The 23,915-nt window shown below is 40.8% G+C and overlaps 1 protein-coding gene across 3 annotated transcripts in view; it reads left to right on the forward strand.

The window, feature by feature from the left end:
- CREB5 (cAMP responsive element binding protein 5) overlaps positions 1-23,915 on the forward strand; it is a 262,286-nt gene that overhangs the window by 147,691 nt on the left and 90,680 nt on the right. The window contains exons 1-2 of one of the 3 annotated variants that reach the window (XM_074838092.1): positions 10,993-11,012; positions 15,649-15,731. The exons of 1 other annotated variant lie outside the window; for it this stretch is intronic. In XM_074838092.1, coding sequence (XP_074694193.1) covers positions 15,691-15,731 — 41 coding nt within the window. In that variant the 5' untranslated portion in view covers positions 10,993-11,012; positions 15,649-15,690. Of the gene's footprint in view, positions 1-10,992; positions 11,013-15,648; positions 15,732-23,915 lie in introns of those variants that run through there. One more of the 3 variants, XM_074838102.1, reaches the window with a different exon arrangement.

Genomic DNA, 23,915 nt, shown 5'->3' on the forward strand with positions numbered 1-23,915 from the left:
AGGGACTAGGGAGGTCACAGATGTAGCCTGAAGTAGGCTGAGTAAGTGAGAACAGGAAGAATAAAATTGGTATCGTGGACTAGGAGAGCCAACCGATTAGATCAAATATAAGTGTGAAGAAGACAAAACAGAAAGCTCTTATATGAAAACATTTCTTGCGAACAAGCTGAGCTGAGTTCCAGACTGTATATCAGCCTGTCTCTCATCTGTGTGTCTTTCTAAATTCACTAGCACTCTGCACTTTACAGACCTTTTTCTTAGTCCCTATAAATTTTTTATGGAAGCCAGGTTAGCTGAAATGAAAAATAGAGTTGTTTTTCTTAGGTGCATGATTTAAAGCTTAGCAAGTAAACTCATGGAAAACATAATTGGCCTAAACAAAACAGAACTTTGAAGGGCTTCACCAAGTAAAATCTAATTTTTATCAATGCACTCTAAAGCATTTTTTTAGTGGACTGTTTTCATGGCAAAGTTCAACTCTTAGTTCCCAGGGTTTCTGACTGTACAACTGACTCTTTACACTTTTCACTGTCCTTGTAAAAGACAGACAAAATGGTTTAAGGAAATATTTTTTAAAATATTCATTATCTGGCAAAGACTAGGCCTGTGGTATTTCAGCCTAAAAAGGGAAAGTTTTGGAAGGTTTTAAAAGTATCTAAAAAAGGGAGATAGAATGAAAATGAAGATGCAGCTTTAAACATAAGCTTTAATGTTATTCATCCTGCAATATTCCTTTAAGTCAGCTTTATCATTTTACATAGTCACATATAATATATGTATAATGCTTTCTATATGATAATATCTTTTATCTAGATGTCTGTGAAATATATGCCCCTATATATATGTGTTATGAGCACATCAGCGAGGCAGGTGAAATCACATCAGTCACATCCCAGAATTAATTCTGGGTTTGCTTTGTGTTTACCTGATGAGCTCCTGTTTGACTAAATATCTTTAAGAGTAGTTGCAAGTATTTAATACCTTTTTGTTTGAGCACTCTGAAAATGCTGACCAGCTAAGGAATCAGATGCAACTGAATGGATATTTCATGAATTGGCCTTCAAAATATAGAGGATCAAGAATCATATGAGGTGTCCTGGGTAAGAGTTAGATAATGACTGTGATGGCTGTCCATCCTTACGTCTCTTTAGGCTGGAAACACAGAATAGCCAACATGGACAACCAAAGCAAAATTAAAGCACAGCAAAGTGAAAACATATTAACCGACCAATAAAAATAATAACATTCATGATAATCAAGCCACCCGACTGTAGCTTGCGCTCTGAACCTTGCCAAATTTGGGGCTGCTGGCAGGCCACCAAGAATAGCAAATACAACAGACAAGGGCCCCTCATCTGAGAAAGCCTTGCTTCAGTCCCCGGAGAGCTTTGCCCTACAAACTGACAGCAAGAGCATCCCAGCCGGTCTGAGCAGACAGTATGGAATTACAGCATGAGATTGCTGTGAAGGGAGATTAAGCTAAACTTGCATTTTGTGTGAACTGAGATTAAATGAAGGGACCCAGTTGTTATTTAGTAAAAACAGTTTCCTAGGTTACCTTGGAGTAATTTTTACTGTGTTGGTATGATGTAATCAGCTGGTTTAACGTTTAGAGCTAGTAAAACATGTGTGTATAAATTTTTTTTAAAAAGGATGTGCCTAATCACTTTCATTTTGCACTCACTTAGCTCAGTATTAATAGTTTGCATTGGCTGAGGATTTACAAACAGGCTTAGGAGTGTAACGGTCTAGATTTCTACATCTGATGGCCTGAAAGTTAGAGGGAGTGAAGAGTTTTGTCAGACTCCTAGATCTTTCCTCCCACACATGCTGGCCACCAGATAAATCATGTGTTTGAGTTTATAGTGGAGTCGGTGCTGGATGTTAAGCAACACCCAGAAGTTAAGTTCTTGAAATAATTTCCTGTGAAAGCAACAGTAGACAGATTTGTAATCATAGATCACGGCATTAATCAAGTAAACAAACCATCCATTTTTTGCTGTGGCATTCCTGAAATCCCTTTTAGGAACACCGAAAATTCTACATAATGATACTGCCTAATAACGAGTGTAACCGGAGCAGAACGGCATGCAGTGACATAGGGGGCTTCTCAGGTCTGTGGGGCACAGATGCAAAATTCCTCTGATAAAAGTGCTGAGAGTCAGCAGACATCTGAAAAGTTGCTTAAATATTTCAGTAGCATTAATGCTACTTATCCCCACTGTAATTAAAACATTTCTCCTCTTCAAAAGTTTCCAAAAGGTTGCTTATCCACCTCTGTCAGCTAAGAGAAATTTCAGGCAGGGCTGGGAGTGATCAGTAAATAAGGATAAACTTTGTCCTGCACTGTTATTCATGCTGACAAATCCTCACTCAGTAAAAGCTGCTGACAGCTGCGGACTGCTCAACAACTACAGCTAATGTGGGGGAATCTGCTCTAGGAAATAGGGCAGGTAGGTTTCATTCAGCATGCTTAAAAATGGGGTTTGCTGGAGGGGAAAGAACAGGGTGGTGTTGAAAAGGGAAGTGTGAGGTTGGAGGAGGCTGCTTGTGGAGCTACACAATGTTCATTCAGTAGAGTCCTGATTTTGCTTAGCATTTTCATTAATGACGGTAATGCAAGTATAACAAGTACTGCTGGTGACGCAGGGTTTGGAGATGTTGGCAATACAGAGAAGGACCTGGATATCATACAAAAAAGAGAAGAAAAAGAAAAACCAACCCCCCCCCCCAAAAAAAAACCTGGATGAGCTTTGAGTACTGAAGTAATGGCAATGGAATGAAATTCAGTATTAAAAAATGCGAGGCTGTGCCTGGGGGGACTAATAAAAATTTCTAGAAGAAGAAGCTGGGAGCTCATCATCTGGAAATGGCTATGTAGGAGGAGGGCTCATGGATAGTGCAAAGTGGTCATGGAGTGGCAGCAAGCTTCTGTGGCGGTCTGCTCACTTCCTAGGTACCAGTACTCTTAACGATGCATCAGGAAGATGGCTTTGCAGAGGCATTGGGAGGTATTAGACTGGCATGGTGAACTGATCTGGAACTAACTTTTAATACTGATGAAAACATGCTAGGGAAGGTGGGGGGAGGTTGGTTACGAAGGGTCTTGAAAGACAGTAACTTCAGGAGGAAAGACTTAGCTGATTAAGGGATACACAGAGAGAGTTGGCATGTTTAACACAAAGGGTTGGGAAAAAGGTCTTTGCAGCAGGAGTCTGGACAGATATGAAAGAGGTAAAATTGCATTGGTAAAAGCCAGAGAAAGCGATGTTGCAACTATTGACGTGCAGGGTGGTGAGACATATGTTCCAGTTATGAAGCAATTACAAGAATATATAAGCCCTGAAGTGGTTTCAAGCTGAATTCAGATTGGCATCTCCATGCAGAATAATTAACACACAAAAGCTTGAACATGGGGGATGAAGACAGTAGAAAATTTCTAATTCCTAAGAAATTAAGTTCACGCTACTTAGAAGGAGAAAAAAAAAGGGAAAGTTTTGAGGAGACGAGAGAAACAGTAAAGGCTCAGGGTTTAGGAGGTTAAAAACTGAAGGGACACATCCCAGTTAAGTGGGGAAACTGATCTAGGCGCTGCTTCTTTTGTATCAAAACTATTCAGCTATATTCACAGAAGTGTCCACTTAGAGGGAATCTTGGGCTGTAAGTGAACTCTGCAGGTTCTCAGATGGGTTAGTCATCATTGTTTTAACCTGTTTATCCTGTTTCCATAATAAATCTTTTTTTTTTTTTTTTAAATTTAAACAACTTAAAAGTCTAGTTTGTTGGGGTTTTTAAAATTGAGCCGACTGGGGTTCATTTTTCAACAGAAAATTAATCGTCTATCCTTATGTGAAAAGTCACCGGGGATGCCAGCATGCCAGTTTGGTTTTTCCGGTACAGAATTTACAGCATGGGCTGCAAGACAAGCACAACCATTTGGTTTTGTACAGTGACAGGAATAGGCTACCATTAGAGGGTATCGAAGCACACGACGGCTCCACGCGTAAATCTAGTAGGCACAGTTTCTGTGGAATATGTACTTACCCACTGGGTATTTCAGTATGCATGCACGTTTTGTAGCTAAATTTTTTTATTCTGGAGTTTGGGTTTTTTATGCAAGAGTGGAAAAGCTGTATGTTTTGATTCACAGAAACTGATGTTAAAAGTAAAGCAGCATCCTGCACCACAGAATGTGGAAGTGAAGTTAGAAATAATTTCTCTTTCATTTATCATTACAGTAAAACTGGTGGTGCAATTCTGACGTCAGTAAAATGCAGATGTTTTCCTTTCAGAGTCCTAAAAGGATTTGTGTGAGTGTCTGTGAGAGATCTGTTTGTTTTTAATATGTTTAGAGATAATAGATAGCCATACTTTTCCAGAAGAGAAGCACTGGAGGACTAAACATAGTATGTAAATCCTAAAAACATAAGTGGGTGCAGATGGACCTTGCCTGATTTCAGAAAGGATCTCTCAGATAATGAATCTGTGACTGAAGAAGTTACTATGAAGGAAACTGAACTAGGATTTCCTGTTTAACTCCCATTAAAAAAAAAAAAAAAGGAAAAAGAGAATAGTTTTCCTGTTTTAAAATAAAATGTCTAATCATGTAATAGCTTTATGTTTTCAATAATAGAGTTTTAATTCTTATGGCTGCCTTGTTACACTGGAAACTTTACATTACATTATGTTTCAATGGGAGTCACTGCAAATAGAGAATTGCAGGCTGGCCCTTAGTTGTGGACGCATCTCAGTTTGTGCTGCAGACTTTGGTTTTTAAGGACATTGAAAAATTCTAATCTGTACTAAAAGAGGCTGGAGTTTAGGTGTCATAATGCTGGATGTAAATTTAATTCAGATCTTTGGATAGAGCCAAGTTAAAAATGGTACCACTTGAATCATGAATTCTCATCATCCTGATAGCAATTGAATGGTGTAAACACTGTGCCGGAGGATGAGCCAGGACCAGCAGGATTACTTGGCTACCCATAATTCATGGAACTTCAAAGCTTAAATCAGTTTGTCCAGCAAGAGTCCAGCAAACATTTCCTAGTGGTTGGTTATTGCTGTTCATTTTCATGGAGGAAATGTTGTACTATTGGCTAGCAAAAGAGGACGTATCTTTAAAAGCAAGTTATCTTGTGTATGTTTTTATCATACAGCACCACAAATCTGTGCTGCTGTAATGAGGGTGATCTGAGTCCCAGCACTCTCCCTTTTCAGTTGGAACTGAGTTCCAGATCTTTGCCATTTTTAAAAAAAAAAATTTATTATAATATTAATTATTGTTATCATGCTGAAAAATAAAGATGAGGGCTACCAAAATGCATGAAGAAGACAGTTTAGGAAAAGACTAAAATTTGTTTTAGTGCTAATCTGTACTATTATTCAGTGCTTACCATACTGTGCTTCACAGCACATACTTAATTACAGCATATGAGTTTGCTTTTTTAATCCAGATTTTGCAATTTCAGCTTACTTTTCTGTCTGTTAGAAGCATAATGGGGAAAGAACGTCAGAACCAGATCCTTTTTCCTGTTACAAGAGTTGAGATGTGACTATATGTGATACAAGTTTTAAAGTGAGTTTAAGATAAAGCCTGTAGAGTTTCACACTAAAGATTAAGATATCTGAGATCTGGGGTCAAAATATTTAGGGTACAGGGATGGCAAAGCTTCTTCAAGCAACTCTAAAAATAGCAGTGGCTCCACTTTTCAACCAGCACATTCTAATTATCCATTAGAATAATTAGAATCACACTGGGGGAAGGGAACCTCCTGTTCATTATGCATGAGCATTAAAGATTACATGGCATTTTTAAAATAATTGCAGCTGTTTACTGCTGTCCTTAGTCAACATCTTCCCTCTGCACTCCTGTGCCGTTTGCTGGCTGGCTGCCATCTCCCATGTCAAGGGTGATTGCATTGCATGACTTTATGGCTGGCCTGCAAGGTGCTTTGGGATCTTTAAGGGTGAAAGGTTCTACTAAAATGTAAAGCATTATTTATTATTTTGCATAAATTGCTACATTATTTGTCTTAGGTATTTGTGGTTTACAGCTGTAATAAAATAGCTGGCTACTCAGACTAGATGACTCAGTGATACGTAATTGGATACAGAACTCTTCACTTCCAGGTCAGCCGCTCATCACTGGCCCACGGCTATTTGGCGAGTATATAATAAGTAGGCAATTCCATTTCCTAGTGGTTGAGTGTCCGCAGCACAAAATACGTGATCCCAAGTGGCATTAACATGCTTAGGACTGTTGCTGGGAAAGGATTTCTTATGCTGAGATTGTTCTTGAAGATTTGGGTTAAGATTCATTGCCAGAATGTTGTGGGGAAGTCTACTGGCCATCATGCCCATTGCACATCTCTGTCTCCAGAGCTGTTGGACCCAAACTTTTGCTAGTTGTTCTTCCTTAAATATTTTCAGTAGGGTGTTTCTAATTTAGCAGCACACTAGCGCATATGTGTGAGAGAGGGAGATCTTTGTTCCAGGATTCATTTAGATTTAATCCAATCTAGTTTCTTACAGTGCTTATGTTCAAGAAATCTGGGGCAGTTCTCACAAAGGATATTTCCAGATATTCTATTTCATAACAATTTGAAGAGCTCATAGAAAAAACATCTCTACCTCTGATATAGCACAATGCTGAGCACTTTGATCTGAGTCTCCTTAGAGGAGAATGGCTTTTTCCAAAGCACCCAGGTGCCCTGGGAACATGCGTCCTGTTATCTTATGAGCAACTTGAAAAATCCACTCTTGACCCTGCCTTACTTTAGTTCTGCTGAAATTGATGGACCTATACATTCTCATGTCCTTGCTAGTGAGAACTCGCCTGCTCAGACCTCACAGTCTCCCTGTGCAGGCACTTGTGCAGACAGTTCCTCTGTCCACTACAAAAACATGGGACACCCAAGTTGAACAGAACACTGAATAACACCACATGGGTTTGCAGTGGTCTGTAACTGAAAAGGTTCACTGGAAGCAATTTGCAAAGAAATCCTTAGGAAACCACCTGGATGGTTATTTTAAATTAAAAAAGGAAGAGATGCCACTTTAAAAAAATAATTTTTAATACTAGGTTTAAGGTTCCATACATGTGATAGTCATTAAAGCTTATTTAACCCTGAAATTATCTGGCCTCTTTAATTCCACAGGGACTGTAAGGCTCTTGGGTTAGAAATGAAAAATAATGTCAGAATGAAAATGAGACTTTCCTGAATGTAGGACCATTATTACAGAATATTTTCTTAATCAAGCCTCTTTAAGAGCCAAGTAGCGGAGAAAAAAATAATCAGGCTATACTGCTTTCATCAACAGGGTCTTTGCCGATGCTTTGGGCCACTGATCGAAATAGGCAGAAGTCAGTCTTCCAGTCAAAAGGCTGGTATGAAAGTATGTGATACACTCACCTAAAATGCATGTAGAACTGATGATTTGTCCATCCACAATCTCAACTCTAGTACACCCAGTTCCTTGTTACAATACGCTTTTGAGATAATCCCAGTGCGCTCTGACATTTGGGCTCTCTGGTTGTTCAGACTGGAAACTTTCAGCAGGAACAGTGATTTTTGTCAAGTTTCTGTTACACCAAACATCTGTGGTGTGCCCCACCACCCTTTCCCCAAGGATGAAACATGCTGCAGGGAGGGTGTTGCAAGCATTCCTGAACTAGACAGCTAAGCTGGAGTCATAACTGTGCTGGCCAGGGCGCTACTTTGAAGAAGGCTCCCATTAGAATTAAAACATCCCACAACTCTCATCACAACAGCCCTATTCTTGAGCATGGCTGAACATGGAAATTTAAGGATGGGGGTGGAGTGGGGGGAGAAAGAAAAGACAGACAAGTAAACAGATAAAGAGGGAGCTCTTGCATGCAAGTGGAATTTCCTCTGAGCACAGGACATTCTTTATCATTAACTGGTCTGTCACAGGAAGGAAAATGGGAAAACAGTGTTTCCTGTTAGGGGGAAGAAAAATCAATAGGCCTTGGAAATACCTGCCTGGAAAGAACCTTTTGTATGCCCACCAGCAAGTACAAATAAGTTTTTAACTCCTTTGGATCATGAGCTCTGTTTTAAAGCAGTTTGCTTCTTGAAATGGGACTTGAGTGTAAACACATAATTTAAAAATGACCGGCAGTTCAGGCTGTTTGGATCTTTCTTGTTCGTTTCTGAAAATGCTCTAACTCCTGAAAATACCTTCTGTAAGACAAAGGCTGTTTTCAAGGCAGTTTAATTCTTCTGAGTTTGTGTCTATGAAGGTAATAATAATTAAAAGGGCCATTTGCCATACAAATGCAGTTGCTCCTGTAATATTTTGATTAAGACGCTCACAGATGGACAATGTGTCAGCTCTTGCTTCTGGTAAACAAAGTTTTCTTTTGGAAAGAGCACAGTTGCCAGACAAGTGCTTGAACCTCCGGAGGACAATGAACTATGCTGCAGCTCCTGCATCATCTTTTCGGTTGCATTTTGATCTGAATACAACAGGGTGGTGGAAGGTGGGTCTTTCAGAAGAGTGAGAAGAGGCTGGTTCACTGACAAAGGCTGCAGGAATGGATGCATATCCTTGGGTAATTGTTTTTTTCTTTGGTGGCAGCTTCCTTCCTTCCAAAGGTGGGCCTGGGGATTTCAGTTTGTGCCTAGATGTAGCTACCTTCCCCATCCGTTTGAAGCTGTTCCGAGCCAGGGATCTGTCCTGGGCCCATGACAAAGTTTATAGCAATTCCAGTGAGTGGATGAACAGAAGCTCTGTAATCCAGCAGTGTAAATGTAAGAGGACAAAATAAAAAGAAGGAGGGAGAGAAGATGACCTCTTAGACATGCACAGAAAAAGGGTTAGAAGTCATATTTTTTTAAATGGAGAGGGAAAAGTGGGCTGAGCTTAAAATGAAACTATCAGCAAGGCTAGAATTAAAAGAAAGCTTTAGGAATGATCTAACTTTTATTTTATTACATTACAGAAGACAAAAAATCAATAGCTGGTAATTCAGACATAAATGAGTTATACAGGCCATTGACACAATGGACCAAACTTTATAACAACCACATCTGATGCTGTCAAGCCACAGGCTTCAGTGGCGCCAGTAATAATTATGGCTGATCACCTCTAATTCAGAGCTGCCTTGCTTGATAAAGGTGTCACTCTGAGTGGCTGCAGCATCAATATCAATTGAGGATGTCATCCAGCAGGTCAGCCTTCTGCAGAGAACTCTGTTTTTTTAATTAAATAGGATAAACCCTTGGTTTTCTCCTCATTCTGTCTGTAAAAATCATATATACCTTAAACAAAAACAATCTGAATTCATGACTGAAACTACTTTAGTTCAAGACTAAACCATGACTGAAGCGAACAGTGTTGATCCATAGAAATATATTCTAAAGATAATTTATAACCATAAGAATATCCTCAGCAGGAGAGACTTTGGTACTTTACAATAATCTTTGTGCATCACTGCTTTGATCAATTAATGAATCCACCCCCCAAAAAAACTGTTTGGTGAAATGCTGCTAGGCAATAGAAATTGCTTTTCCATAAACCCACATCATTATAAGGAAGAAAAGAAAACACCTTGACTTTGATGTTTTCCAATTGTTTTCTGAATTTTGGGGGTAGGTGTGTCCATTAACTGCTGGAAAACTGAATTTCACTTCAGTGAAACATGGAGTGAGTGACTTTGTAAAATAGTTATTGATCTATAAAGAGTCACTTTTAAATACCTCTCCAGGTTTTCAGGTGCCATTAATGCTTACATCTCTGCAGTCTGACATTGAAACTGTTAGGCTTTGGATTGCTGAGGGATGGCATGTGTGCTTAGACGTTTTCACGTCTTACTATTATTGCTTAGGCTTTGCATTCTTTGTGGAGCAGCTGTTTTGTACTGTGTTGACTACAATTAATTGTGAGTGATGAACAGTGAAAAAACCCTCGGTGGGGGATCCCGGGAGGTATTTCAGCCACGGTCACTGTAGCATTTAATATCAGGAGGACTTAGAAACTGCAATACGATGCAGCAAAGAGCTTTGCACCACAATAGCTTATGCTTGTGCACATGAAAAATTATTACAAGTTCCATTTAGAAACATTCTCCGTCCTTAAAAAAATCACGAATATCAGACTTGGGAGATAAAACACCAGGAGGCCATTGTTTTAAACAGAGGGTAGGCAATAGCAGCAGCACCACAGTGTAAATCCATAAGCTTGCAGTGCTGTACGGCTTGGGGCTTTTCTGGTACTTTGTAAGTAAAGGAGAAGGAAAGTGCCTTGCACCTGTGTGTTTGCAGGCGCACCAGAGAAACAGCCCCGTAGTTATCATTCAAAAACGCGGGGCTCGATTCCAGCCCTGCGCAGCTAAGGCAGAGAAATTCCAGCCTAACGCAAAACCTGTAAAGCAGCGCTACTCATTCCTCTCCCCAGACTCCCCCAAACACGCTGGGTCTGCTTCAGGGCTTCTCCACTGCCCTCCTTGTCTCTGGCTCGATCTCCTCCTTTCCCAATGGCCGGAGAATCCCGAAGCCCGGTCCATGCGGGTTGGTGTGCAGCATCTTCTGAGCGGCCCCCGTCAATCATGTCAGCCCCGTCGCTGGGTTTCCCTGCGATCCGATCCGGCGGGCAGCTGCGCAGGCCCTTCCGAGGCGGCACTGTTTCTTTCTCTGTTTACTCGTTTCCAATGGCAATTGCACCACCGAGTCTCAGTACGTCTGGAACTTGGCCTGGGGCTGTTTTGGTTACATTGAAGTTTTTGCTTCAGCTCTGCCAGATTTAAATGGTGACTTCACCAGCACTGAGCTAAAAAGGAGAAAAGGGGAGGAGGGCGGTAGTGTAGCGAGCGGGAGTGAGCAGGGAGAGGGCCAGAGCATTACATCATCATTTGGACAGGAATCAAATGGGAAGGATATGACTCACTCGGGCTAGTTAAGCTTTGGCTCAAGTTCTACATACACTCATTCCAGGGCTCTCATGTTCTGCACCTCAGCAGGGAATTCAGGCTCAGTGATGTCCATGAGGTTTGTTTTTAATTTTCTTTTCCTTTTCTGATTTCTATATACTTCCCCCCCCCCCCCCCCCCCCTCCCCCCGCCTTCCTCCTCCTCTTCTCCTCCCCTCCCTGGTCCCCCTTTCCCACTCTCTCTCCCACTTCGACAGAGTTTGTTTTCTGGTGCGTGTAACCTCGACTCTTAGCAGCAGAAGCTGCTTTTTCGACCAAACCAAACCCAAACAAGGAGCACAGCAAACTTGAGAGAAGTTTGGTGGTTTGTTGTTCCTCCCCCCCTGCCCCATCATTGTGTTGCTCCTAATCGGAGGAGACAGGGAGAGAGTTAAAATGCAGGAACCAATCGCTTGGACGGTGATGTAATGCTGGAACTGCAGGGTTGTTAAGTAATGTGAGAGGAAGGGGGTCAGGGTTGCAAAGCATTTACCTGCTGTCAAGGGGCTTTAAGTTTATTATCAATTGCAGTGACTGTAACTGGCTTCAGACTGCACTCTCTAATTATTCACAGACTCTCCTTTTTTATCTTTTATTATTAAAAGTAAAACTATATTACAGTATTTTAAAAAATGTGATATTATCACAGCTGCAAATTATTTTCCACCAGGGTTTTTGATATTTTTTAAATGGCTTGAAACTGGGTGTCTCTTTCACAAAAAGTCTGGAGAGAGCAAAAAGAAAGAAAGGCAAAGACAAAAAGGGGTGGTTCTTCGGGTGTAGCTGGTGAATTTGAAACTGTACGAAGAGAGCAGTTCAGCCTCTGCCTAGCAGAGTGAGTAAAAGCTCCTACTGTTGGAACTCTGCTGTAGAAAATAAAGCATTTAAGGGAGGTAGTTTGCAGAGCTCACCCTGAGGAACGTTTCATCCCTAATGCTTGTCAGCAGCATCCTGATCCTTAGCTTGCCCTGGGCTTGTTGCTTGTTCGATGGACTGCTCTCTTGCTGTTGCTGGGACCGCTGAGCACAGCAGATCCCCTCCTGTCATGGTTCTGCTCTCCAGAACTACCCAGGAGTTGGGGCATCTGCACATGTGGATCTCCTTTGTGGGACAGAGCACTGTGCTTGTCTTACTAAATCTGTCTGTCTCTCTACAAACCTTTTAGTCTTTTTTCCATGTAGCTAACAGCCTCTAGGTCTAGGTGGGAGGGAGAAAAGGTACCTCTTCCCCAAGTTCACAATGAGTACGTTACCCTTAGGGTGGGCCACACAGAGTTTAACACTGACTGAGCCTCTGCTCAGGCATTGCTTGTGTTTAGATGTGGGATGAATGTGAGATACCAGGTGTGTGTTGGTGTCCTCAGGATACCTGTTCTGCTCGGAGGAGCTCTGCATCAGGTTTGTGTCAAGAGCTGTCTGCTCTTAAGATACTGCTCTCAGAAGTGACCCCTTCAGAGAATTTCTGTCTCAGAGGGAAGCACTGTATTGGTGTTCACTAGATCAGCAGTGGACCACAGATTTGCTTGGCTAACTAAAGATAGCCTTAAACACACTCTTGAGGGTTTGGTGATTTTTTTTTACAACCTATATTGGGGCCTGACTCAGCAAAATACCAAACCGTTGTTCTGCAGTGATGGCAAAACCTCCCCGTCTCCATCTGAACAAGACAAGAGCCCCTGACCAGCTCCTGCCTTCCCTTCCCTCTGGTAGCCCTCTGCAAAGGTGTCTTATGTGTGGCTGTTACGTACCTGACTTCACTCACAGATTTTTCCTAAATGCCCTGATTTCCAAGCTCCTCAGTCAACTGCTCAAGCACAAACAATTGCTCACGTGCCAAACTTTTATCATTTGAGAGCCTAATGTAAGGCCGCACCCGGCTCTGGCCCATGTTGCAGTGCAGATATACCATATGGATTAGATTGCGCAGTGCTCTGTTGAGGATGTGTGGGTTGTGGAGGGAGCTGTGCTGCTGCAGGAGTTCCCGTAGGATTTCTGACTCATATTTTCTCCTAGAAATGTTGGGAAGTGCAGCTCCACGGACCATCAGAGTAAAGCAGAGTAGATTCTTCCCTTTGCCTGCCTGCTTCAGATGCTGGGGTGGACTTCTCTTCACTCTTTCCCTTCCTGCCTTTTCTGGCTGGAGAGTTTGTGCGGGAAAAGTCCGTCAGTGTTGTCCTAGGATAGCGTCTAGCCATGTTGGCAAGATACTGACTGGGCAGAGGATGACAGACTGGCATGCTTCATCTTTGCCTCTGCAGAAATGCATCCTTGCTATTTCTCTTACAAAAGCACATAGAAAATACACTGTCCAGTGTGGCCTGGAAGTCTTTGTGCATTGGGTCGCATTTCACAGGGGATCGGAGTCTCACTTGTCTTGTACTAGCTATTAACATTTCACCTGGCCAGGAGGGCAGCAAAGGAGAACATTTGGGTACTTTAGCCTGATGACCGTGCCTTGTGCTTGTGACTTTCACAAAGGAACTTCATCTTCTTCATCCTGCTGATTCGTGCTCGGTGAAGTTAGGTAGAGGGTGTAAAGATGTAAATCCTTCTTGCCTTCCAGAAGTGCATTCCAACTCTAAGTTACAATGTACTTCTGCTACTTAACTGATTTCAACACAGCACCACAGAAAAAAACAGTTTTAAAGGCTCCTTTCAAAAAGTTGCAGTTGTCAATTCTATATGCATGCACACGTGTGTGTGTGTATGTGAAACAAAGCATATAATTAATAACTGTCCTGATGAGAGCTGGACACCTCTGGTTGTGCTTCACAGGTGCTTTTGAAATGTATATTCATCTTGGACAGCAAAAAAATGAAAGTAGCTGCCCTTTTTGGATTCCTCCAGTGCTAGCTGCCCATCCTGCGTAACCTTGGAGCCAGTGTGCAGGTATACCTGTGGACTTGCAGCTCCATAGTCAGAGGTCAACATCGCTGACAGTCAGCCTCAACACATTTGAGGCCAAGGCTTCTGGCAACAGGATTTTCTTACTGAAGGATGATATCTTTATGGACCTAATTTTTAAACAGCAGCCAAGAGAAACGTTAACAGCACTCTGAAAATGAGCATCAGAAGATACATTCAGAAGCACATGTAACCTGTCAAACAAACCAGAGGCCAAACACACCAGAGCTGGGAAGTGATGTTTGCACTGGAGAGCCGACTGTCCACAGTCGGCCTGTGAAGAAAGGCAATCTGTTCAGAGCAGAGCCCGGCTGGAAGACTCCCAGTAAATTTTCCCCACAAAGATCCCAAGTAACATTTCTGCCTGCATTGTTGAATGTGTGCATTGGCAGAATATCTGCTCTATAAGCTGTGTGATTTTAAGCCATAATTTGGTGCTTCTTAGCTGGTCTCTGCATGCACGAAAGAATTGGCTCTGCAGTTGCGGTACAAAAGCAAGAGGTAAAAATCTGAGAGCTTATTTTTATTTCACTGAATGTGATCTCTCTGCCCCCGTATTCTTCAGTTTTCCTAGTTCTACAGTGAGACTATTTCCCTTAAACATTTTTGTAAGACTTGGCTGATATTTGTGACATCCAATGAAGTTTTCAGAGTTGGCGTGGTGAGTGCTGGGGTCAGAGCAGGCCACGTGTTGGGCAGAGGTTGTGTCAGGGCTGGTCTCATGTCATGTTTTGGACATGGGGGGTACGAAGACCAAGTTGTCTCCTGCACTTGGGTGAGGGTGCTGGGGCAGGAGCGGGCCTCCTCCGCCCCTCCCTCTCTCTCTCTGCTCGCCTTCCCACCCTTCTTTTGTTCATCCTGCACATGCCTGGGCTGCGTTCAGACCAAACTGTTGAGATCAGCTTTGCCGAAAATTATACTTCAGATCAAAATGTGAGTTAGGTTCCTCCAGTGTGAAGTGAATGTTGGGTCTTTCTCTGCAGCTATAGATAAACCAGATATGAAGGTAATTACATCTCATTCCTATCTGACTCTCTTATTTGCCATAATCTCTTTTAATCCCTTTGATACTCATCATAATAATGTTAATCTTAATGAACTCATTTGGTATTAATGCGGATGTGATTTGTAAGTTCAGAGCAGGCTTGCCATCCTTGTTTAGCATTCATTAATATCCACTTAACTGTGTTTATGCTCTCTTTCTCCTGCAAAGGGACTTGCATATCTCTGTCTTCCACCTAGCTGATGTGGCAGTTCCCATAGCGGAACTCTCTTTCTACACTCACGTTTTTATTTCCTTTCTATTCCTCTTCCTACTTACATGATCCCAGAGAAGAGAGCTGATGGAAACTCTGCATTCATGTGCTAGTGGCTTTCTGTACCCCATCGCTTACTCATTTCTTCCACTTTCGACATCAAAATTGAAGGAACCCTTGTCCTCTTGCTTCTCACTCACATGGCATTCCTTCTTAGATTGTTTCAGAGAGATTACCTTACTATAGCCCTCGTTTTATTGTCTCAGAGGGTGAACAAGTAGGAGACACAACCCCTAATCTTGGCAAAGAGACAAATTATTTGTTGCTTACTACCGTACTCTCCCCAAGTGCTCTGTTTATGGGTGGGGTACCTTGCCCAAAGAGTTTCCGATGTGACCAGCCAATTCTAATGAGGGAGGACTACGTTTGTGTGTTGAACCCGATCCAAAGCTTATTGCAGTGAATGGGAGTGCTGCCTTGATGGGCCCTGGATAAAATCTGTAAAACTATCCTCTTTTCATTCCTTTGAGCACCCATGTATTTTTCAACATCTCTAGCTCTGGGACGTGCCCTCCTGAAAAACTACTTCTTCAGCCACAATGACCCCAGAGACTGATGAACCTTGGATCTGTATTAACAGGTGATTTCCTCTCTACGTGGGTGCTTGTGTTTGTTTATAAATGTGGCATGGAATTTCTGTGTTGCAGTGCTTGCCATCTTCCCTTTCCACTTCCTCCAAACACATTTTTAAGGCCCTGATTGTCAAATAACATGAATTATTTTTCAGTCCCAGTGACACACATTTTGCTTTTTAGGGCTTTTGGATCCTGACAGAGCCAGGAAAGTATCGTTTACTTAACAGAACACTGTTTATTCCATCCCCACTTCCATTCTTTATTTTATGTCCTGATGTTTCCTTGTAGCATCAGGTTCCTATGTTAAAATGAATAACTGTACTGAACACATCTAACTTTTACTTTACTGAAAGGTTTCTGCACATTATAATAAAACCAGCAAATTGCCTTGGTAAAAACTACTACTCAAGAGTGAGAATTGTCTCTCAGAGCAGCACAAGCTGTATTTGTGTGGTGGTCTTTATTTTAACTTAATATCTTTCATTCAGGAGCATCACAGGATGTTTTGCAAATTGCAGTCATTAGTCAAACATATTAAAGCTTTTTATGAGTATGAATACAAGATGTATTCATATAAATAACAAGATGGAGGGTTTTACTGCAGATATCTACAGCTCTTGTGCTGCTCCATGACCATAAAGAATATGGGCAATGTGGTTCAAATGGGTGCTATTTTCTGGAGATCGATAAATCTGTGCCCATTAGCAGCAGCAGCAAAATAATAGTAATAAAAGTTTGTTATGCTTTCTCTACATTTCAACTAGTTATCACAAGCCCTGTCAAAAATAATACCGGTAGAATATTTCACCACACTGGAAAAGCCCATCAGCACCAGTAATTTTATATGTCAGTTTTAACTCAGTTTTTTCCAGTCTGAGTCTTAAAAACCAGAACAGAAAAAACATACGAGAGTAGATCTTCCCTTGACCTCAGTTTAAGGGCACTCAGTATCATGTTAAAAAAGTTCCAGTACTGTTCTTTGTTGTCATTTGGTTTCCAGATCGAAGTGAACTTTTCTTTCACTGCAGCTAAGGATGTGAGCTGTATTTTTCTTGTACTGTCATGCACAGGACTGCAGGAATTCTCACTGCTCTGAATACTTTTTAGTTTTCTGACATACTTTGAATAAGTGAGTTTCTTTTGTAAATTCATGTAGAAATAAGATTGGCTGAAAAATCAAAATAAAGACGAAATTAAGGTTCGGTTTATGGTTTGCATGAGCCAACAGATTCCTTGCCATTGGAATCCAGTGTGACAAGTATCTCTTGTGGCCATTGGTATGAAACAGGGATGTGCTGCACAAAGTGCAGATTAGCACAGAAATCTCTGTATGCATGCGTGTGTATATAGTGTCGTGTGTCACACCCCCACACACCCACCCACCCCAATATATTTGAGGCTGTAATGCAAAATTAACTTCTGTTATTCCTAAGGAATCCTACTGAAAGAATTTATCACATGAATAAGATTCCAAGTTGCATGACTTAAGGCAGTGATGTAGGTATATACATTTGGATGACAGTTTCTTTGTTTTTGAAATTGAAACTGTATTAGCACCCATCAGCTGTACCTCCCATTTCAAGTTTTTTCAGAATGAGAATTCAAATCTTGGGAAAAAATTTAAACAACAGTTAAAGGGGGAGTTGCTGTGCATCACTTAAGTGTTTTGTTTGGCTTTTTATTGGCTAATCTTGTGCAGTATGGAACTTTTTCCATTCAGAACAAAACCTGATGCAACTACTGCAATTCAGTAGATACTGTAATATGTTGAATGAAGAAACAATGTGTAGCAAATTCCCTTTTAGTAATTGATTTAGCCATTTTTTAGTTTAGTTTAAACTGTTTTGACAAGACTTTGTAGTGCCCTATCAAAGAGCTGCAACATACATCAGGAAAAGTACAAAACCTACCAGCAACATTTATAAAAATATAATGAGAAAATAAACGAATATTACAGAAAAAAAAAAAAAGCATATAGTTGGAAAGGCGTGGATTTATAAAGATCTATTTAGAAAAGTGAAATGTGGTTGATTGAAAAGTTTCCAACAAGGTTCAATAATTGCTTTAAACTTTGGTGTCACCTGGTGCCCGGGACAAATTCTTGCCAGCAGCAGTGCTAATAGCTCCTTTTTTTCCCCTTAAAAGATGGTTCTTTATCTTGGGGAGACTTGTTTTAAAGAAGCAATGCCTCAGTAGGAGGACTTTTTGGAATGTGGAACTCATTGAGCTGGATGTAGAAAAGGTATGAGTCTGCTGCTTCCCCACACAGCGCTGAGCACAGGGGCACTGGATTTCGGCAGCACATCTGCATTGGCATGTGCCTCTTGTGCACAGTAATTATCGAATAGGACAAACATTAGATATAATAATTAACTGATTGGCTCAGTGTCAGATATTTGTGTTCGCCCAAACAATCCCCAGAGGACTTAGATCTCTGTTGTGGGGAGAAAAAAAATCTCTGCACCCAGCCAAAGTCTTGGGCAGTTTAGGGTGAAATCTGTCTGAACTGTTGAATAACTCCAAGCAAATGGGCACCCCAAGGCTGCGCACATGTTCCTGGGCGAGCCTGCGAAGACTTATGGCACTGCAGCAGAGGAAGGTGGGTGAGTTGCACAGAGGACAGATGCCATTATGGACATCTTCCCTAGGTTGAAAGGAGAGAGTATCAGCAGAAGCAGAGAGCAGGGGAACTGCGTTTATTTAGCCTAGGAAGAGATGGCTAATGGGGAATCTAATTGCAGCCTTCAGCTACTTATGGGGTAGTTACAGAGGAGACAGAGTCTGCCCCACTTTGCAGCATTAAGACAAAAGACAACAGTTGAAAGTTTCAGCGAGAGAAGTTCCCGTGGGCCCTAAAGAAAGAAAGGCTCCCACAGGAGGAGTGCGGCAGGCACAGCAAGAGGCTGCAGAGAGGTGGTGCAGTCTCGGTTGCTGGCAATTTTCACACTTTGCCGAGGAAAGGCCCACAGCAGCCTGCTCAATATTCCATTTGGCCCTGCTTGGAGCAGGAGGTTGGACAAGGTCACCTTCAGAGGTGCCTTCTGACTGAAACTGTTCTCTGGTCCTGCACTGGGCAATGATGGCAGCACTGGCTATCTGTACAGAGGGGGAAGCACAAAGAATTTTGATGAGGAGAAAGCAATAAGAAAAGCAAATGGTGAGATAAGAACATAATGTCATCTAAAGCATATCCGGTGCCTGCTTGTGTCCACCTTGTTTTGAGAAGAATGTATGCATCTCATCTAAGAGGTGGAACTGTGGTCTCTGAATTGCTGCTACTGGAGAGAGAATGAAATAAACTTCAAGGTGCTTCATTTTCTAGATTTCTCCCTATAAATTAACAGTCACCTAAGTTTTAGGAGATGCCTGATAAACACACAAAGATAAAACAGGAATCCTGACAACCAGCCATTTTTGGCTGAATCATAAGCCAAAATGAAGCCAGATATCTTTTCAGTTTATAGACAGCTGTATGAAGTTTTGCTCCCTGCTCGACTAAGCATCTGTATTTTCTGCTTATAGCCAAGAATTGCAAGAGAATTTTAAAATGCTATGAGAAAATCCATCTCTGAGGTGTTTCCAAACCAGTCATCTGTTTAAAGTATCACTTTTTTTTTTTTCTTTTTGCAAAAATAGGGGAATTAATCTATAATAAGCAAAACTTCTGGGTCTTCGTGGTAAATTTCTGCATGTTTTGCAAAACTAGGAGACAAGCTTTGTCCATCACTATGTGAGGGATCCATTTGCTAATATCACTGTAAACTCAAAGGTATGTTTTACAGGAACTTAGCTAGCAAAAGCTGTTCCCACTATAAAAGTAATGGCACTTTAATGCCTTTTTGCAATGAACTCCCTGTATACTTATCCTGTGTTTGTATTTGTCCATTAACTAATGACTATCCAATATGTTGTCACTAATATCACGTGTAAAATTGTGTCTTGCCCTTCTGCATGCTCAGTTATTTTGTTATTGCAAAATTAATAATTTATTATGGAATATACCATAAAGCCAGAGGAACAGTCACTGAACATGAGTTTCACTGACAAAAGCCTGTGCAGTGACGCTGACTCTTATATTCATCTTGAGCTAAAAGGCTTAGAGAAGGATATTGTTCATATTTATGAAGTTTTCAAAAGTGCAGGCCTAGAGCATACAGCCTTGCTCTCACTACTCTGCTGGCACGTTTTTTACTGTCATGCATTCACCTTGTTTGCATCCTCTTTTCTTGTAATAAAGACAAGCTTTGTCCTTTTAAAGTGCTGTGCCTGACACTTCGGTAAATGTCAAAGATTATTTTGTACCACTGTCCAACCAGGAGCAAATCACTGAATCTGGATGTGTGGTAAAAACTTCCTGGCTGGAAGAGCTAATCCCCTTGGAAAACAAAACAAAAAGTCCAATACTTTCCTGTACAATATACTGTTTTCCCTTTGACTTGAAAACAACGTTCCTACCCAGTTAATTTAATGAATCAGTCTTTAAGTAAGGTAGTTTTGAAAATATCAGTGTTAGTTCTGTTTTTCATTAATACATTGGTATTGATGTTCAGGGTTTTTACCTAACTGTTAAAATCAGTTAGGAAAAATCTAGGAGAGAAGATGTGAAAGAGAGGAATGAGTTGGAATATTAGGTTGTTTTTAATAGAACAGGAAATGAAGAAAAACTGACAGATTTAAGGTTACTTTTGTGTCATTGATGTTTTTCTGGCAGGTGACCTGTAATGGTAACTAGTTCTGTGTGAAAAACAAATTTGTTGACTTAGTGACTGAAATTCAAAATAGTAATTTAGGTTAACTCAATATGACTTAATTTCTAATTTATACTGTGCAAATAAAAAAGAGCAAAGAAAATGTTTAAGTTTACAAGAATATTAACTTTTTAAAATGAGCTAGGTAAATTTCCAAATCAATATATAATTTCAAACAGAAACATTTAGAAATGTTAAAAAACTCTGCTTTTCCAAATATCTATTCTTCTCCACTTGTAAGATTTATAAAATATCATTTATTAGTGAATTTAATAATTTTGGTGAACCTGAAAGTACTGCTTTTGGTAAGTTTTCTATTTGACTGGGGAAAAAAACCCCTCCAGCTCTAGCTTTTGAGCTTGGCTGCAATTTTCTGCATAAATCACATCTGTTACAATGCAAGTGAATTCACTGTGATAAAGTACATTTAATTCACCCATAGTCTGTAGATAATTGAAGTCTCTATCTTCATGTAACTTTGGAGTTTGAGTTGGTATCAGAAGCCTCTAGAAAAAGCTTTCTGTCATTTCTAACACAAGCACGGCACTGTTCATGCTACGAAAAGTAAGGGGGTTGGTGCAGAAAAGGCTTTTGCAACTTAATTTTTTCCGGTGTATCTTTGTCCTCACCCAGCGTGGGTTGCAGGGCTGGCAGTGCACTCTGCTAATACTTTCATCATCTCTGCCATCCATAGAACTAGCTATGAGTTACAGTGGCTGAAGAAATCTTGCAAGATTTGTAAAACTGAAGAATAATAAAGGAGGGCATGTAGATTCATGTAGCTAGATGCTTGCAGGATTGGAGACTAGATGTCCATATAAGATGACTGAAAAAGCTTGTTTTCTCGCCAGTGACAGGTTAAAAATAACTCTCCACCTTAAGCTGCCTGTAACACCAATTCCAATCTTTCAAGACCTCTGGGAAAGAGCTTCTTTTTGCTTCAGCGGGAACCTTGTGCATAGCAACCTAAAGAGTGGTGCCTGTATTCCCTGGAGTTTCAGTGACTTACCATTTTGTTTGTCTGGGGTTTTGATAATTTGAAATACCAAAGGAAGCTGGAAGGGATTTTGTTGTCACATAGCCCTGAGGACTGGTGGTCAGTAGGGAAGGTGTGACTCGATGCCCAAAATGATAATTGCATTTGAAAATCATATTTCTATTCTGATGGGAAATTTCTCGATTATTTTTTCTTCTGTTTTGTTTAGGGAAGAGTCAGAAGTTAATGAGGAGGCCCATAAAACTCCATTTTAAGGCTGCATTCTTTAAGTCATAAAATGAAGGTCCTTTGGGTGAGATAGAATGTATTAATTATTAAATGCAGCATTCAGGATGGCTTTTTTTTTAATGGACATTTTCCTCAGAAAAGAACACAAATGAAAAATATGTAGTGCTAAGTCTAAGTGGAAGTCTGTCAAAACCTGCCAAATTTACAGGGCTTTTTGTGTTTGGTAAGTAGCAAGGTTCTGGCTGTGATACACTTTCAGTTGGTATCATTTTTATCCAGTAATGTGGAGTTCTCATTTGGTTATTTCTTTTTGCACTGATCCTTGATATGTTGCTTAAAAAAAAAAAGGAGTCTGAGCAGTTGAACCATATGTTTATATCATAGCTCCTAATGTCAAAATTTTAATTGATTTTCCCATATTCGGGGTTAGGAGGGGGCTGTATCATGTTCCACGACGTCATAAAAACAAAAATATTTAAAATATGTTTCAAATAAAATGAGGGGGGAGAAGAAAAAATGCTTAACTTAGAAAAGATGTGGGATTCATTAACAAAGGAAAATACTGGCCACGGACCAACGGCAAGCCAAATGTTTTGCCAGCAGTTTGCAGTTCACAGTCATCATTGCATGTCACTCTGCCTCCTGCACCAGCCCCTCCAACCATATATGCCTCCCTTTTAAAGAGAAACCTGTCTGGTTTGAGTTGAATAAATTAATTTGGGTTTACTTAGTTTAAAAACAAAAATATAGAGGGCCCAATTTTATTTCATTATGCCCGTGGGTAAAGCAGTCCAAGGTAATTACAACCGCAGTGCTGGTTGCTCTATCTTAATTAAAGAGGGGTTTTTTGCACATAGGTTTTTGCACAACATAATAAAATAGTTTGTGGTCTGGCTAGCCTCAGTGTCACAAGAGTGTACTCACTTGAGAAATTGTCCAGCTTTTCCAGAAGCTGAGGCCCTTCCATGCAAGAGGAAGCATGGAGCTGCTCAGCAGAACACAGGTAGTTTACAGTCCTTCCTATTTAGTGTAAGGGCACCATCATAAATCACGCAGCAAACAACGCTTCATACAACCTCATACACTAAGTGGCATGCTTGTCAGCAGCAATGAATGTGGGCTTCAGTAAGTCTTTAAGAAATAATGTGCTCTAGAAATGTGCAGCATTGGTTACACACCTGTGACCAAACCTCATATTTTTGCAAACTTTCCTAGTAATGTTTTGGGTTGTTTGGGGATTTTTTTTGGTCTTCTTTGCAAATAAATATGATTTATTGCTTAGCAAATTCTTTTAAAGAAAAGGCATCAAAGACATTTAAATAGTGCACTTGGGATGATGATTAAAAAAAACCAAACTCAAATCCCAACAAGCGTGGCTAAGATGGCCTGTTATTAGAAAAGTCAAAGGAGGCATGTTTGCTAGTTGAATAAATCAAGTAGCGTTGTAAAAACACTGTCTCAAGGATGATTAAGGGTAAGTGATTTTCATTACTACATTAAGTTCTCCTTTCTGTTGTGGTGCTTTTTATATCACATTAAGCTTAGCTATTTACTTATGCTGCTTTAAAAAGCCCCAGCGCCTCAATTACTTAAATCATGACCTGGTGCTTTGATTCAGAAAGACAGCAACGCAATCTAGCTTTATTTAATGCTCAGGAACCTGGCACAGGTCCTTTCTTTGGTTGCTCTATCTCATGCAGTTGGTAAAACTGATTAAATTCAGTTTTGCAAATACCAGTGGACCAGATCCCTGGGTGTCTCAAGCCAGTAAAATTTCACTGCCTCCAACAAGTTCCCCTCCCCACCTGCTGCTAGTGCTTTCCATCAAGTTGCACAACTTTCCTTTTCTTAGATTTGGATTCTTAGGTATTTAGGGCCACCAATTGTCCTCGAGCCGGATCATGGTTGTGCTACATTGCTCATTTGCAAAGGCAAGCTTCACAGATATTTCTGAACCTGCAAGAAGGGTTGGAATAAGGAACATCCAAAGGCCTCATCAGTGAGCAGCAGTGGAATTTGTTTCTTTTTGTTGGGGGATGTGGATTCTTCTATGGAGGGGCAAGCAAGTTTAGCTTCAGCTGCTTGAACTGACCCAGTCTCACCTGAGCTTGCATTTATGGAGGAGAAAGTGCCAATGGGCTGTGCATTGTACCCCAAGACAGGACTCCAGCTGAGGGGAGGGCAGCCCTCAGCTGCATTTGGGCTGCTCTGAAGCA

The sequence above is a fragment of the Strix aluco genome, chromosome 1 (assembly GCF_031877795.1).
Source record: "Strix aluco isolate bStrAlu1 chromosome 1, bStrAlu1.hap1, whole genome shotgun sequence".
Classification (NCBI taxonomy): Eukaryota; Metazoa; Chordata; class Aves; order Strigiformes; family Strigidae; genus Strix; species Strix aluco.